This window comes from Leptonotus elevatus, chromosome 11, assembly GCF_054856555.1.
Source record: "Leptonotus elevatus isolate MCC_2025b chromosome 11, RoL_Lele_1.0, whole genome shotgun sequence".
Taxonomy (NCBI): domain Eukaryota; kingdom Metazoa; phylum Chordata; class Actinopteri; order Syngnathiformes; family Syngnathidae; genus Leptonotus; species Leptonotus elevatus.
The window spans coordinates 4707620-4723132 of record NC_141249.1 but is presented as its reverse complement, the minus strand read 5'-3'; the positions used below and the strand labels follow the sequence as shown (position 1 = coordinate 4723132).

Here is a 15513-nt window from a genome sequence, read left to right as displayed (position 1 = left end):
ATGTTATTTTTGGAACAATATGTTTACAGTTGAGCTATTTAGGGCTGGACTGCAAATAGCGAAAATGTGCGTGTAATTGAGGGCAATTGTTTTTAAGCTATCTATCATGATTTTATTGATCTGGCCCACTTGGTGACATATTTTTCTCCACGTCGCCCCTGAGGTAATATGAGTTTGACAACCCTGCTCTAAATAGTCCATGATTGGTGTGATTGTAATCATGAATGGCTGTTTGTCGATGTGTGCCTTGCGATTAGCTGGCAGCCAGTTCAGGGTGTACCCTACCTCTCACCTGAGGTCAGCTGGGAAAGGCTCCAGCACGCCATGTGAGAATAAACGGTTCTGACAATTAAATGTGGGGAAAAAAACGATATAGTAAGTACTGTATGCACGACAAATTATCCTTATTACCCAAGAGAGGAATCTGATAAATTCAGAAAAGTGTAGATGAAAGCCTGAAATTATGAGTTCACGAGATTGCGTGAGAGAGCTCGAGAAGGAGAGGAAGGGAGAGGGGCAAGGAGAGGGGCAGGGAGAGGGACCTTTATTGTTTGTCTTTATAGTGACAGAAATCATTACTGTATCATCCATTATTTATGATTTGGATATCACATGCGCAGACACATCCAAATGCAATACCTGTCAGGGATCAGACACCCTTAAGAAAAAGAGAGAGAACCTTGAAGCAGAGTGGAGTTGAGCAAAAATGTGTGTTAAATTAATTGGTTACCAAACAACACCAGGTGTAAAAAATCGAATTTAGTAAATTGAAATTGGAGCAAATCTAGATTATTCTGTTCTTGAATTCATTTAATATGCATACAATTGTGGAAAATACACATATGCATTACCCTGCCAGTGAATTTACAGAATGTGGCTGCAGCAAAGAGCTTTGAACTATGAACACATGCATTGAGTTACTCATGTTTTAATTATGGGACTGCAACATTGTAAAGGGATTTTTAGAAAGACATTACCAATTTAGCAAATAAGCAAATGATCAAAAGGGGCCAAACATTTAATAAATGTAAAGCAGTCACATGGAACATGGAGTCATATTCTATTAAATGATATATATTTTCTAAAGGAGGCCTACAAATCAGGGTGTTATAATTTCCAACAGACATATTCTGATTTGCAAAATGCAGACAATATTGTATTTTAGCTAATCGGCATGCAACAATGGAAAAAAAAAAAAAGTTAAAATGTTGATTTGTGCTGCTGCACATTTTTATCTAGTGGGTGTTGCAGTTCAGTTCTCCAACATTTTATTTTCAATACATATTAAAGAAGGTTGTTCAGTAGTGGAGAACTTCACTTCATTATACCAAGAGAGCCGTTTCTAATAATTTGCCACTGTCATGTAGATAAATAAGATCTGTAACATATCCAAGTAACATGCATTGTAGTTCTACAACACTGTGGACAACAATAGCATTTTTTTTGCTGTACATCTTTGACAGTGTCAATTTGTAGCAATCTGGACACTGACAAGGTCATCGAATTATAATGAACGTATGCAAGTTTGAACCAAAATATGCAAGACATAATTGATTTTTCGAAGTGTCAACAGAATCCAAATCAAACCGAAAACTGTTGCATAAAACCAATGCGAACCGTGGATTTTGTGAACCGTTTGACCCTTACTGTTTCTGGATGAAGCTTGTGGTCAAAGTCTTAGTTCACGTCGCCAAATCCATTCAAGAGAATGAGAGCGAGTCCTGTCTTTGTTAACTGTGCCACAACGCCGGTAAACAATAGCAGCCAATAGCAACAATAACGAAGAACAATAGCAACCCTATTTTCTGCACATCCGGAATCCGTTCAAGGTTCCACTGTAGTTATGCCCATTTCCTAAAAAGTTCAAAAACATTCTGCAAATCACAATTCAGAAGAAGTCAACAGTTTTCAGTCCACAACAAAAGTTTTGAACAGTAATTGGAAAATCTCAAGGGTGTTTCGTACCAGCTCAATATGTAGGTGAAGGAGGTCGGATGAGTGTATGGCGGCGCAATTCAATAATCTCGAACCTGTTTATTGAGACACTTGCTTGGCGAGAAGGGTTTAGGTTAATCCCCTTGTAGAGTCCAACAGAGCCAAATGTAGTTGTGTGTGTGAGTGTGTGAGTGTGTGTGGGTGTGTGTGTGTGTGTGTGTGTGTGTGTGTGTGTGTGTGTGTGTGTGTGTGTGTGTGTGTGTGTGTGTGTGGGTGTGGGTGTGTGTGTACATACGCACGCACACACGCACACACAAGGCTGCCTGAGTAGCTATCCAATCAACACTGATTGTCACAATACAGATTCTTGCTAATGCCACTGAGACAGGACGGGAGCTAAATTAACATTTGTTGCTTTGTTTTGTGAACAACAGAACACAGTGGTGCATTGAGATATGAGTTTAATTCATTCCTTAACCACACTTGCAACTCAAAACAGTCATCTGAAATGATCTTTCCCTATTGAAATGAAGTGGGGGGTTTTGTTTAATGTGAAACATAGCTTTTGATAATATTATATGTAATAAAAATATGAAGATGCAAATTTTTAGCCTCTGTGCCTATGGTGTTTCTCATTGTATGCTAAATGGACATAATGTGGTAATTTCAAATAAACAACAATCTCTTTCTTTATGTTTAGTTTGACAGTAACCTTCTGCTGAGCATGACAATAAACAGCTCAAAGACTTTTTATGAAAAATTGCTCGCGACTGTGGATTGTTGCGATGTGAGTTGAGTCCCTGCCACCAAAGAGTGCTTGTGCTAGTAAAAACCAAAGAAAAAAAAACAGCCTATCAATGGGTCACATCTCAAAACACTCTGGGTCACTCCTATCGCAAGGCACCACTGTTCACTGAGATCCTTCAACAAGTCACGGGTAACCAGAGAAGCTAACTGTCTTCTCTTTCTTTTCCACTTGTACTCCGTCATTGTATTTTGGCACCATGTAGGGCCACGTTGCCTGTCACAGGTCAATCTTGGTACTATGGCAGATCTGGTTTGGGGGAGATACTCACACTCCTGTGTGGTGAGCTGTGTTGGTCATCTCAAGTACACCACACACCATAAGAGCAGAAAGAATGTGAGGCAATTTTTGTACTGTTATGTAGCAGTGAAGGGAGAGATTACAAATAATTATCATCTTAACCCATATTTTTTTTCAAATGTGTTTATATCTTTAAGTGAGGCAGTGTTTGTGTCTACGTTGTTTTCAGAGGCATCACTGGAGGGCCAGTGTTAATCAGTAGTCACCAGAGGTTGCAGGGATCAGCACATCGACCTCTTCGCTGGCAAATCAATTCAATAAAATGCCTTACTTAAACTGAACTCAAATCACCAAGTGTTGATCATACAGTGATACAGAGAGGACTAAGAGGAGAGAGGCTTAAATCGTACATGCTGAGGTGATGGAGGTATAGTTACCTGTCCCTGTGTTAAAGATAAGAAGGATTCAAGAAATTGAATAATACAATACAAGGACTGACTTTGGTGTTTTAGCCCCATGTTTCTCAACCGCGGTCTTTGAACACTCCTATCCAGCCTGTTTTCCATGTCTCCCACAGCCAACACAGGTGTGTCAGCTAATCAGCCTTCTCTGCATGAAGCCTGATAACGATCCTCAGCTGTGTTGGCTAGGTAGACATGGAAAACAGGCTGGATTGGGGTACTCGAGGACCGGGGTTGAGAACCAGTGTTCAGTGTAGATAAATGAGTACAGAATTAAACATTTGAAATATACATATTTACATATTTGGATGGTGAAGAAAAGGAGGATGGACTCTGAGAAATTATGCAGCCACAATTTGATTAATATAAAGTCATCCAGTTGTGATACATTAAAAACAGAATAATGCCAAATTACTTGCCATATTAATGTGATATGTGTTTAAAATTAAAATGTGATTAAATTATTTACTATATATATAATTCACGGGATGCAAACACATATCATTAATTTGTCATAAATTCATCACACTTTAAGTTTAATGGATAATAATGTGTAAAGGACTCATAAATCATGAGTAAAATTACAACCATGCGAATTGCAGTGAAATTCTAAGGTCAAATGTGTCTTCATGTAAGACCAATTTGCAGCATCAAACCTTGATAAGACATAATGGTACTCAAGTCAACTAATTTAATGAAGTGACATATGGATTCACCTTGGTATCAATATCAAATACAAGTGATAAGCGCTTGTCAACTAATCTAAATCAAATTGAGATTTCAATTTTGCCTCTCACAATCATAGTGACATTGAAATAAAATAAAAAAACGATTAATGTGGTGAATGTTGTGTTGTGCTCCTATGTTCCTAATGTTGTGTCCTGATGTGATGTATATGTGATTATGCACTCCCTGAGTGTGTGTTAAGCTGTTTACCCCTTCAGACCCATAGATGGTCCCAGTGGACATGACATATTTGCGTGTCTAAACCAATAAAACACATAATTTGGATGATGTTAACACGTCTGGTTCATGATTGGATCTTAACTAACCAATCACAATTACAAGTTGGTATATAAGCTTGGTAAGTTTACAACAGGTTACATACTATCTCGGCGTCCACTATAACAAATAAAAACATGAGATAACCCCAAACTTTTTTTCCCCATATTGTGCTTAAGATAAGAGTCAAAATCAGTAAAAAAAAAAGGAATCAAAAATGCTGGTCTGAAGGGTATACTAACATCCTATTTAGATTTTACAATAAAACTAAACACCCAAATAAAAACGATTACAATGCTAAATCAATGTAAAATTGTATTAACATGCTAACAGAAAATTAGCATTGACTTCCAGGAGTTAAAAGGCGTGTGTTTGATTGCTGGGGTGACCCCACATCGGCATTGCTTCGAGTAGAGGGGCAGAAACGTTCGCTGACTTTGCTCCCTATTATTATCATACCCTTTTTTCTTTTCTTTTTTACCGAGGTCCCGGACGATAAAGAAGCTGTATTGTATACCTCTCGGTTCAACAGAACACAATAATCTTGAACCCACACTGTTTTCATTTATCAATTTTTTAAAATGCAATTTATCATAAATTGCATACATAAATTATACAGGTATAGATAGTTCCACTTTTTCACGGGCATCGTAAATACTTTAGCTAATGCTAGCACTATTGCGATCAACAGTTTTGAACACGGAAACACTTGCCGCTATCTCCGGGTGGCGGCAGACCTGTACAGGACCCAGTGTGTGACTTTTGTAGTCCATTCCCGAAGCCGATTAGCTGGTGCGAACAAATTACATATTTTATTTATTTTTAAATGTTGGTGAACATGTGAATGTGCGCATTTTAAGTGTGACGCACCTTGTCCCGCCGCACGCATCCGTCCTCGCCTGTGCCAACTACATTGACTATAAGGTGCAATCGCACCGCCAGAAAATGCTCAACCCTCGTTTGGTGTTTAATGTACCATTAGCTAACATGTCTGCGGTGTGGGCACATTTCAATTTATATTGTGCTTGGTTAAAATGCCAGTGCTAAATAAATATTTTATAATAAAATTATAATTTTAATTAATTATAATAAATGCAATGATAGGAAAAATTATGTTGTTTTTTTTTACAGCGTTTCGGTTTTCAGCCAAGCATTTTTCATTTTCGGTTTACAGTTTCGGCCAACCATTTTAATTTCGGTGCATCCCTAGTATATACACCGCAACAAACTGCTCCTAAGACCAAAGCACGTACACAGCAGGGACAGCCGGTATTTATTTTTATAGTAGTTGTTCTTTTTTTATTGCCATTATTTTAGTATATTCTTATTCTACTTTAAAAAAAAATATCTGTTTGATCTTTCAAGTTCTATTTGAAGTTGAGTTTTTAAGGATTCAAGGAATATTTCTTGTCGGACCAACACACATTTCCACATGATTGGGCACAAAATGTGATAACTGAGATTCCATAGCCAAGTCCAAAGACTTGTGAAACAAAAAAAAAATAGGACAATAAAATAAATGTGATATGGAGATACTTGATGCTTAATCATAGTTCAAATGTGTGCAAACATGCAAAGCAGCAATGGTGCGGTTGCAGCAAAATGAAAATGCAAGAGGCTTGTATTTCAAATGATATTTACAAGGTCATTTTGCACTTGACAAAAAGAATAGTGTTCAAGAAGAATTAAGTGTTCAATGTTGTTTTTATTAATCGTGATTTCAATATCAATCGAAATAATTGTGTTTATGTTTTTTTATCGTCACCCAGGCCTACAAATGACGACTTTATCTGTCACATGCATGCATGCAGACAGGCAACCCACGCACGCACATGCACTTGCACATACACAGTCTTTGATCCCCATTTTTAGAGTCACGCTAATAAAAAGTGCAAATAAGAGAGATGGCTTGAGGTCACAGCAACATGAAGTTCTGTAATAAGACTGACACATTCAGCTCAGTTTTGGGCTTATCGTTGGAAAAAACACTTGTTATTGTTGATTAACATGAGCAAGATAGAAATGCCAACGGACTGTTTGTCCAACTTCCATCACCCCCTTAAACATATACTCAACAGAAATGTTTGAGTGTAGAGCCCCAGCCAACGAAATAATTGCCAATTGTTTGGCATTATTGAATCATATATTAATACGAACCAGCCATTGCATATTTGACGTTGCACTGTATTAAAAGCAACATTATGGAAAAGTGACTTTGTGCCTATTTCTGAAAATACAGTATGTATGCATCAGTCATTGCGCATCACCACCAGACTGTTATATAATCACTCATAGTTGAAATCCAACCCTGCTTTAATGCACACACTTGCTGGCAAGATGAGCAGCAGTCCACCAAGCCCCTGAGTTGCAAAGCTCAAGCTCAGCCCCCTGGTTGTCATGGTAACGAAAGACTGACTCGCCATTGGCCCAGCAGTATATAGAGTGGGTTGAGGGCTGGCACATGTGGGTGGATCAGGGCTGCTAGGAACGGGCTGATTTCAGCAAGACAAGAAGTAGGGTGTGTAAAGTAAACATAATCCTTGATCCTTGTGGTATTTTGATGAACGCATGTCAAGACACCTGGCATCTGTTTGAACTTGAGAAAAAAAAAAGCAGGCATCAATGAATGTTATATCGTGCCCAATTATGCAAGATGAGGCATATCTTCATAATAATTTACAAAGTATTTTTGATCTGAGTGGGAAAAAATGGCCATTAACAATCAACCATTGTAACACACGTGGTCTGAATGTCGTCTTTTGTACCAAAGAGGTTTTACTGCCCTTTAATGTGCCATCTATAAAATGTAATGGCTGACAATGCAGTGCAAACACACACTGTGATCTAATTGTTCTCACACTCGGCACACGGCTTTGTTATTAGTGCTGACTAACCTCTGACCAACGCTGAGGAGACGGTTTAAATTCACAGACCAACCTTTATTTTTTATAATTGCAGCAGTGAGCGGCTACCTTTTCAATGAAACCATAAGGGGTGAAATGTGCTTAAAGACCTTTAATTACATTAATGCCCTATTACATCAACACTGACTACAATTGACTTAGAACAGAACAAAGACAGACACACTTTATGTGCTGCAATTATTTATACTGAGAAATCCCCAGACTACAACCATGATTCTTTCTCGCCTCCTGCCCTTATTTCTCTACTTTCTGACTTGGTCTTGTGTAGTCTTTTGTCTTCTCTATTAGGACTAGCTATAGGACTATTGATGCCAGTGACGGACTGACGGACAGTCCGTCAATACTGGTGGAATGTACACCTTTGTTGTTAGGTCCTACAATAGTGATGGCAAAGTGACGACAGAAGCATCGGTAAAATAAACCAGCAGACCAACGATTACAGGATTGTTCGGCTTGGAAAAAAATGGCGGACTGACAATAACGTAAGGGGGCGCTGGGCCCCTACAAAAGACGAATGACGGACCAGCAACATATGTAAAATGCCCGCTTCTGGGAAGATGCATACCTTATTTGAATTTTGATAGGAAGTTTTCTGCTGTTTGGCTGTTTGCTCTATTGAATATAGGCTCGCTGCCGGTCATGTTTCATGGGTTGTGGTGGGTGGTCAACACTCAGATGATGAGTGAACTCATTCGCAGGTTGAATACGAGATCTGAGACATTCCTTAAATTGGATACCAACATGGAGAAGTTGACTGTTTGCCTCGAAGAACTGATCACCAATTCAGCCATTGAGAGCTCTTGTGAATGACTCAAGGCTGACTAAAATGAATGTTCTCCAAACAACTGTTATATTGGATGCTTCTCTCTAATCTCCTGGATGTTGATGCTACTGGACGATACCCCTTTTCTCCCTTACACTCTCATTCTTCTGTTCTTCGTGGAATTCCTGTTCAGCAAGGTTGTCTCCATGGCAACGAGACAAAGTCTTTTGGCGTGTTGGCTGGGACCAAGGATACAGACTAGCGCACACTCACTCATGATCACACAACATAATACATAACCTTATAATCAAAGACATTCGTAATACTGTGGTCACTGGTCACTAAGCCGGACACCCTCAACACCTCTCTGCATAGAAATTCTGTCCATAAAAAGTTGACATATGATGAGCCAAACTCTCACTGGAAACCAATTTGACTTACTGCCAGCAATGCAGACCAAAGTTTGAGACTGGTCGTAAAAGGATTGAATGGCCCGCTCTAAGGCATCCGGTACCCAGTACTCTGCCTTCTGCTTTGTGGTACAACCCATCCATCCAGCCATCCATCCATAAATCCATCCATCCATCTTCTACCGCTTATCCGAGGTTGGGTCGCGGGGAAAGCAACTTTAGCAGGGAAACCCAGACTTCCTTATCCCCAGCCACTTCAAGTTCCTCCAGCGGGATTCCAAGGCGTTCCCAGGCCAGCCGAGAGACATAGTCTCTCCAGCGTGTCCTGGGTCATCCCCGAGGCCTCCCGCCGGTGGGGCATGCCATGAACACCTCTCCAGGGAGGCCTCCAGGAGCCATCTGAACCAGATACCAGAGTCACCTCAACTGGCTCCTCTCAACGTGGAGGAGCAGCGGATCTACTCCCTCTCGGATGGCCGAGTTTCTCACCCTATTTCTAAGGGAGAACCCGGACACTCTGGTCTCGGATTTGGAGGTACTGATCTTCATCCCAACCGCTTCACACTCGGCTGTGAACCGCTCCAGTAAGAGTTAGATATCACAGCTTGATAAAGCCAACAGTACTACATGAACTGCAAAAAAACAGAGATGCAATGCTGAGACCACCAAACTGGACCCCCTCAACACCTCGGCTGCGCCTAGAAATTCTGAATCGGTGATAAAGGGCAGACCTGGCGGAGTCCAGCCCTCACTGGAAATGAATCAGACTGCCGGCAATGCGGACCAAACTCTGACACCGGTCGTACGGGGACCGAACAGCCCGTATCAAGGGGCTCTGTACCCCGTACTCCCGAAGCACCCCCCACAGGACTCCCCGATAGACACGGTGGAACGCGTTCTCCAAATCTACAAAACACATATAAACTGGTTGGACAAACTCCCATGCACCCTCGAGGACCCTGCCAAGGGTGTAGACCTGGTCCACTGTTCCACAAGCCGGGACGAAAACCACACTGCTACTCCTGAATCCAAGATTCGACTTCCTGACGGACCCTTCTCTCCAGCACCCCGGAATAGACCTTACCAGGGAGGCTGAGGAGTGTGATCCCTCTATAGTTAGAACACACCCTTCGGTCCCCCCACCCCGGTCTGCCAATCCAGAGGCACTGCCCCCGATGTCCATATGATGTTGTAGAGGCGTGTCAACCACGACAGCCCCACAACATCCAGAGCCTTTAGGAACTCGGGGCGGATCTCATCCACCCACCTGGTGTTGCAACCAGAGCAAATAAATCATTTTTGTAATCATTGTGTTAACTCGGTGAGAATGGAGCCAACATTTCATTCACTCATTATTGTCATGAGCAAACATGGTGTGTGCTGGCATGCTCACCAACTACTGGACTTACCGTATTTCATTTGGTCCTATTATATTTATGGCTAAAAAGTGTTTTTCATTTAAAATATTTACTGTAAATATAACTTAACTACTGTGTTAGCATAGGTCAGTGATGAACTATGGCACATTCTGACTTTACATATACTGAATGTGGGAAAAACAATATGTAAACACTTCTTAATGGCACATTAAGTCATGATAATAATAGAATAATCATGAGTGTCTGAGTAGGGCTACTTGCAGCTTGAATACAGTGTTTGTTTGTGTGTGTGACCTGACCACCTAGACCATGTGCCTGGCCACACGCCATCTGTGTTGCTCATCTATGTAGAATTGTTCTTTTACAGGCATTGGTTCTGGTCAGCTACTTACTGCAGATTGCATCAGCCTCATCTGAACCATCTGCACACTCCTGCTCCCCATCGCAGCGCCACCTAGCAGGAACACACTGTCCATTCTTGCAGGCAAATTCTGTGGTTGCACATGTCTTCTTTGCTGTAGAGGGGAATCATACATACAGTAATTCAAATTAGTGTACTGCATTGCACTTACTTGAATTTACAGCAAATGTAAAACCATTTGAAGCCAATAATAGCACCCGCTAGAAATGCAAATTGTGCAAATGTTGGGTATATCAACTTAAGGGCTGGGTATTGCCAACAACCTCACGATACAATGGATATCACTATACAGTTGTCATGATACGATACATATTGCGATACACGTGTATCATACATGGCCTTCAAGGTTATATGTATCCCGATGTTTTACATTACTTGACATACATTTTTATAAAATCAGTCCTATGTATACGCAAATTATATTTTTATTATGCTGGCTGTCAGAAATGTTTCCTTCTGCTAATGTTAGCAGCGCTTCCAGTTTACCACCAGCACCATGCAAAGAGGCCCGCAATGATATATTCCAGTATTGATTTTTTTTTTGCACGTTTTGTTGAAAACATACCTCAATGAGTCGTTATAATTGAGCAAACATTTAAGACTTTGAGGTTACCGTATATATAATTTAAAATGTCATATAAGAAATTTGGGCTGGAATGGATTTAACCATTTGGAGGACCTAAATGATCCACTGTTTTATTAAACTTAAAAAAAGGTAAACAACACAATGTGAAGGTATTTTGAATTATTGCCAGCAGATGAGCAAGAAGATTAATTTAAACGGAAAACAACAAGCTTGGCAACAACCTCTACATCATTCTTGTTCCAAAGGAAGACTTAAGCTTTTTTTAAATCAGTGTCCATTTATTTTCTGAACCAGTTTAATTGCCTCCAAAGACTTTGCTTACACGAGATGAAATTTAACTTTTTAGGAATAATATGATTTCCAACAAGAAATGTGTATGTGCCGAAGGGTGAAGTGAGTAATCGGAAGACAAAATAAAAGACGATTTATTTAGCATCTGTCTTCACAAATGGCAGAAAATAAACCCTTTTCCTACATAGAAGCCAAAGAGTACCTCTAATGTCCTTATTTAACTACTGTAATTCACAGGAATGTTGCAATCTGACACAAAAACCTGGCTGCATAAATGGCATCTGCTGTTTCGTTCACTCTTATGCAAAGACTAAAAATGCAGCTAGAATTCAGTGTTTAACAAAAACACATCCAATGCTTAAATTCTTCAAAATGCAACATTCAATACAAATTGCTTGACTTTTTATACATTTTAGAATGTTACAGTCATATCCGAAATTGAAATAATTGCATCTCATTGTGTAGCTTGTTCAAAACAAAAACAAAAAACCTCCTGCCCAAAGTCATCTGGGACAGGTTCCAGCTTACACACAACTCTAATACAGACAAGTGCTATAGAAAATGGATAGATGTTCTGTAATGCAAGTGGGTCACAGCTGGACAAAACCTTGGAGCAAAGCAATGCCACTTTGAGTGATACAACAGAAGACTATAATGGCTTCCATTGCATCTGTGTTGGTGCTTTTTTGACACTAATGTGCAGACTTTTGAACGATATCCTGAGTCCCCCCCGCCCCCGCCCCCCATATCCACTCATCATGTAAACAGCAAGTGCTCACTACATTCTCATGAGGACATGATTTAGGACAACGCTTACGTCTAGGTGAAGGTCAGTGCTTTCATCCATGTCATTAAATGTACTCACTCTGTCACATACACAAAGTGAAATTGAAAAGGAAATAAAATATGTGGCTCAATAATAATAGCTAAAGGAAAACCGTCACTTCTGATCAAGATATCTCTATTGACTTTAGGTCCTTTATACCTTTTAAAAGCAGTGATATAATTTCCTGTCTACTAAACAGAACTAGAACAGCACTATAATAAAGCACGGACCTCTGTCTGTTTAACTGTTAACAAAAAAAGCAGTGTCAGTTTGTGCAATCAGCAGGGTGTTCTCTGGCAAGGAAGAAAGAAATAAAGGGCAATTTTTGTAAAGCCAAACACTATCATAAGAGACAGTCGTCACCTTCCTGAAAAAAAACAAAAAAACGGTAAACTCCTGGTTCAACATAAAATATTGTAATTAAAACGCAGCCTAAGTTAACATTAAAGCTGGACTCAGTCAATATCAAAGCTGGACAATGATTTTCCTCTAGCAAAAGTGTATTAGTCATGTTAGAAAGCAGTCTGCGTTCTGGTTGAAGGAGAATGATGCAAGGTGATGCAAATAATTGGACCATTTGCATTCTGGGACAGTCATAGAGTAACAGTTCCATTATGACTCAAACTGCAAATACAGATAATACTACTTTGTCTAATTTGACTAATACTTTGTCCCAATTTGCGATTACATTGTGTGTTTTTGTTCGCCACCATCCGCAGAAATGGGTTAAGGAACACACTTTTGACCAGCTGTTGGTAGTGGTAATAAAAGTACAGGTAAATATCTAATAGTTGGGACTGATCTTAATGGTGCACTCTCCTAACGCTTGTGCCATTAGGGAACAAGCGTTAGGTACACCACTCTAGTACCAGAGCTTAAATGGGCTCTTTGCACTTCATGTGAATGATGAAATACAGCTTGGGCTTTTCCGGTTTTAAATTTTTTTATTTACAGGACTTACCCAAACTAACCATCACATACATAATTTTTTTAAGTCCTACTTCAAAGCACCAAGCAGCTAATTTGAGAAAGGCTTTAAGATGTATGTTTCTTACGGTTCGTGATAGAATACGCATGTGTTAATGTGTTAATGTTAGAATGAACATTTCCACTTAATAGTGTACATTGTTTGTGATTTAAGCTATCATTAAAGTCTGTGTTTTGGATTATTAGTGTCAAATAAGGACAGACAGATGACAATTGAAGTCTAAAAACTTCACAGTGGGTTGCTTAACAAGGTAAGATGGCGAAAAGATATCCCCTTTTCCCAACCTTGTATAGAATTGAATGTTGTCATTGGATGTAGCAAATCGCTATGTGAAAAACACTTATGTCCATTTTTGTCTATTGATTTTTTATTTTTTTATTTTTTTATACATGTTTTGTTTGGGAGATGAAACTAAATGCAGACATCCCAAAAATTAAAAAAAAAATTTTTTAAAAAGTGGGCATATGTGTTTTTCACATAGCAGCAACAAAATATTTGTTATCCAAACATGGTGGGAAAGGGTCTGAGACAGAGCAATACTGTACATCAAATCATGAGTGAGCTCAACGTTGCTGGGAAATCCGTTGTTGCTTGCTGCAGTTGATCTTGGGTGGCAATGAGCAAATTAGAACATGATAACATTCATGCGATTCGTTGTATTGCTATGGTAAGAAAAATAAATAAATTAAGACTCATACTCATACTCTATTTCCTCACGACTATGAATTCACGGCTATATATGTTATAATGGGCAAAATTGGAAAAGGGTAAACCGTATTACCCCCAGCGGACATGAATGATGTCAATGTGTTACATGCAAAGAACCCATGTACAGTATGTATAGTAAAGTTTTATTTATTTATAAATGTATGAATTTGATATCTGGTATCTAAATACAGTACTCTAGTGTTGAAAATTTGACACCCGAATGCAATTTGACACAATATACCAAACTAAAGTAAACGTGTTAGAACCTATTATTTTTCAGAGGGTGTGAACACGCACATGCATCAGTCTCTAATTTCAATCAGCAGAGTATAGACCTCGTAAGAACACATCTACAGGAGAAGCCAAAAGGACAGAGAAAAATAATAGACTGGAAGAATTGAGGAGATACAACAAATGTAGGTGAAATAAGACAGGCAACAGATTACCCTCTGCATTGTTGTGATCCGCTAAAAAGTTAAAGAATGCTACATGTCAGTTGAGGGACACAGACCGTTAATCATTGAGCTGAGGTTGTACAACAGCCATGAGTAAGTGGAGAATACTTCAAATTCAGAAAGAGAGAGGGAGGGAGAGGAAGAGGGAGAGGGAGAGGGAGAGGGAGAGAGAGAGAGAGAGAGAGAGAGAGAGAGAGAGAGAGAGAGAGAGAGAGAGAGAGAGAGAGAGAGAGAGAGAGAGAGAGAGAGAGAGAGAGAGAGAGAGAGAGAGAGAGAGAGAGAGAGAGAGATCCAATATTGGTCCTGTGAAGAGATTAAAAACCCATCCAGTTTCTCAATAGGGCTATTAAATGCAAAAGAGTACCAGTTCGGTGCACACTTCAGAAATAACACATTTGCTCAAATTCATTTTAATTATATATTATCGTTAATAAGTAATAATAATAATAATATTTATTTATGCCAAGATATTGACCATTTTTATGTTTTCTCATAATTAGCAACAACGATTTAACAAGGTAGGAAACAGATCAAAATGAATATGCAACACTTTATTGCAATAGATCTCTATAGGTGTTTACATTTTCAAATTTACATTTTCAATTCACTTCTACAACGTGTAGGAAATCACAAACTCATCACTGGTGAGCTACTCTTGGTCCACGGGCACTTTTGATGCCTTTGGACACCATGTTGGTAACACCTGCTGGAAACCAGTATTCATGTGTGTAAGAAAAAGGTTATGACAGAGAAGCTTGCGCAAAGAAATGTCTCATTGGAATATTATGATCTCTCGACAGGTTTTTGGTTAAGATTGAGCCTAATCCTTGCTACTGCATTGTCCTTATGATTGTGCTATTCATGATGCTCCATTACCCAATGACAAATTGTACGAAGTGTAAAAAAATTGCTCCTCAACTGAAGCCATGGACCCCCCCCCCCCCCCCAAGTAAAAGGGGGGGGGGGCAGTTTTGAGTCTAATGGATGGATGGGTGGATGCTGCGGCGCTCGTAAGACTGTCCAAATTTCTGATAGGATCAGGTTTCTATTTTTACGGATACAAGGGACAAACTCTCTGTCCGCTTAACGATTACCGGGGACTTAATAATATAACCTACTAAGAACAAGTACCCGCTGCCGCTTGTGAATTCCACTTTTATTCCATTACATTCCGCTACCATTTTCACTAAGCTCGACTTCACTAATCTAGATTCACACAGGGTGATGAGTGGAAGACAACCTTTTATACTCCAGTGGATCATTTTGAGTATCTTGTGATGCTACATGGTCTTACTGATGCCCCTACCATTTTTCAAAGC

The 15513-nt window shown here is 39.5% G+C and overlaps 1 protein-coding gene across 5 annotated transcripts in view; it reads right to left on the bottom strand.

The window, feature by feature from the left end:
- lrp8 (low density lipoprotein receptor-related protein 8, apolipoprotein e receptor) overlaps positions 1-15513 on the bottom strand; it is a 182301-nt gene that overhangs the window by 87326 nt on the left and 79462 nt on the right. For all 5 annotated transcript variants that reach the window (XM_086088462.1, XM_086088466.1, XM_086088463.1 and 2 more), the window contains exon 3: positions 10312-10434. In XM_086088462.1, the coding sequence (XP_085944588.1) occupies positions 10312-10434 (123 nt within the window). The remainder of the gene's footprint in view (positions 1-10311; positions 10435-15513) is intronic.